This window comes from Erigeron canadensis, chromosome 1, assembly GCF_010389155.1.
Source record: "Erigeron canadensis isolate Cc75 chromosome 1, C_canadensis_v1, whole genome shotgun sequence".
In the NCBI taxonomy this organism is placed as follows: Eukaryota; Viridiplantae; Streptophyta; class Magnoliopsida; order Asterales; family Asteraceae; genus Erigeron; species Erigeron canadensis.
This window is the reverse complement of record NC_057761.1, coordinates 11329402-11331906: the sequence shown is the minus strand read 5'-3', so window position 1 is coordinate 11331906 and position 2505 is coordinate 11329402. Positions and strand designations below refer to the sequence as shown.

Here is a 2505-nt window from a genome sequence, read left to right as displayed (position 1 = left end):
GGTATAGTCAGGTATAATTAGGTGAAGTTTACATGAATAGGTGGATTTATACAATGGAAAAGGTAAAGTTAAAGTGATGTATATGTGTATAATTTGCTAGGGTATATATACAAAAGAAAAGTGAAAATGAAAAATGAATGTCTATACAAGTATATGTATAAGGTTGTTTAGTGGAGATATGGATATACAAAAGAGAAATGAAAAGAAAGAAAGAAAAGGTATGGTCAAAACTAAATGCCAATTCGTCATCCAATGTACTCGTCACGATCACCAGCCCAAGTTCTCCAATCAACACATCACCGGTATACTCTTATCAAGAAAAGAACTCGGAAATGGCTTAGAAATACCTCAAACACGCACATCCTAGTGCAGGGCATCAAAATGAAAACCCTTACTCCCGAATAAATCCAAGAGCCTAAGAGAGGGACGTATTTACGAAGCAAACAAACCAAAACCGTCACCTGACACAACTATATATGAAATGATGAAATCTCACAATTAGGTGTTTTGGATATATATGAGTATGCAATTAATGTTATCAATCCCAAAGGACTAGCCAAACAACCGTTCAGAACACACTTCGCCAATTAAAATTTTTTGTCAAGGAACAATTTTGTAGTAAAATTGCTTATTAAGTATCAAAATTAGGTGATAAAAGCAATTTACCACAAGGAAAAGTTCAACTCAAGTTTAAAAATATATCAACTTCTATTATCCCACCAAATTGAAAACACCAATTTCAAACATGCACGTCATAGTAAAGAGCTCGAAAAGGAGACTCCTACCCTCAGATAAAATCCAAAAGCCTATGAGAGGGACACATCAACGAAACCAGTAGAAATCTCAATGGCAACACAACAAAAGCGATAAAACCAGGTAACTTAAACATATTTGCCACCCCCCCCCCCACACTTAAGATGGACAATGCCCTCAATGTCCATAGTCGGTCAAAATAAGGTAAATAGGGGTAAGCAAAATCGAGAAATAAAAGCACATACCGGAACAAGGACACATTCCGTTTTAAAACAAGTTAGTCGACCCCGTGTCACAAATTGCGCTTCCGAAATAAGAAGAACACTTTGGTTAGCGGGAGAAGCAACTTGTACCAAAACGGAAAGTGCGAGAGTCGTGTGTGCATCAAACATACCAAACAACAATACGGCGCTGAACTTACTGCCAGCATATGCACACCATCATACAATCAACATTGATGCCATAGTAAATAGATGAGAAGAAAATCCAAGGGGGTTCCCCCACACTTGTGTTGCACTATAGCTATCAATAACCTGCTCACATTTGCATCACAAAACAAACCATAATAATTCCAAGCATAACCTTATTCTACTATTCATGCAAACAAATAAACAAAAAGAAAAATAACTAAGTACAATGTCTCATCACCCCATAGGGTGGATACCAAAGGAAATAAGAAAATAGTGTATGAAGTATAGTCATCCAAATACCCAAATGAGTAATCAATCAACAATCCTATGACTCCATCCCACGGAACCGGATGGGAGTTATCATCATCACTGTCATCACTGCTGCTGCCCGTGATAGCCATAAGGAGCACCAGGTGGGCCAAAAAGATCATCCACCCAGCTAGTGGCCTGCTCTGGCGTGCCTCCTGAACCTGAACCTTCATAGCCGCCTCCCGACTGATCACCTGCTTGTCCAGAACCACCAGCAGTAAATCCTCCCGAGCCTCCAGCAAAATCAGTGAACCCAGAGCTAGTACCTGCAAGGAAACTAGGCATAGAAGAGGAGATCCCAGCATCACCACCTGTATATCGACCAAACTGAACCGGCCCTCGAGGAGATCCTCCCGAGTCATGGGGCCGTGGGGACATCTGGGAAGGTGTAAAGTTGAAGGAACCGCCATCCTGTCGATAAGGTGGAACACGGATAGGTGGTGGGCTAAAGGTTGGAATCGAGTCAGGCCTCACAAACTCCGTCCCTATAAACTGGGCTTGCCACATCGGCTGGTAATAATCAAGAGTATAGTTTGTATGGGCCTGCTACGACCCTATCCATGTCACCTCCTGATCCATACGCCGCTGATAATCATCAAAAGCCTGGCGGCTGGCTTGCTGCCCCTCATAGATCTGCTGGAGCTGGGTGCTCAATGGGGTCAAATCAATCCCTACGGGACCCCGCCTCCTCGGTGGCTCCTGCGGAGCATCCCCGATCTCCACATCCTCAGGCGCCTCCACAACCGGTGGTGGCGCAGCAATAACCCAAGTATCATCCAGCAACCTAGAACTCTCATTCTTCGTCATCTTCTTCACAATCTTCCCCCTCACCAACTCGCCCTCAGTAAAAGTCTCCTGAAAAACCTAAGGGGATAGATCTGTCTGGCACTCATCAGTATCGAAAATACCCATCCTCCTGTAGATCTGGGTAATGAAGTGCCCCAAAACCAACTCTGAGTCGGAGTGGTTACAAATCCTATCAAGAACAAATATGGGGGCCAAAGCAAACCTCCTAGGCGCCCCCTCTGAGAAC

General features: G+C 43.4%; 1 protein-coding gene across 1 annotated transcript; it reads right to left on the bottom strand.

Moving 5' to 3' along the window:
- Positions 1-1538: 1538 nt before the first annotated feature.
- LOC122578406 (keratin, type I cytoskeletal 9-like) lies at positions 1539-1979 on the bottom strand. Its single transcript, XM_043750401.1, has one exon. The coding sequence runs from the start codon at positions 1977-1979 to the stop codon at positions 1539-1541; it is 441 nt and encodes a 146-aa protein (XP_043606336.1).
- Positions 1980-2505: the final 526 nt, after the last annotated feature.

Bases quoted from the DNA above. Each gene is read 5' to 3' on its own strand.
- LOC122578406 (XM_043750401.1), bottom strand. From the start codon at position 1,979: ATGTGGCAAGCCCAGTTTATAGGGACGGAGTTTGTGAGGCCTGACTCG.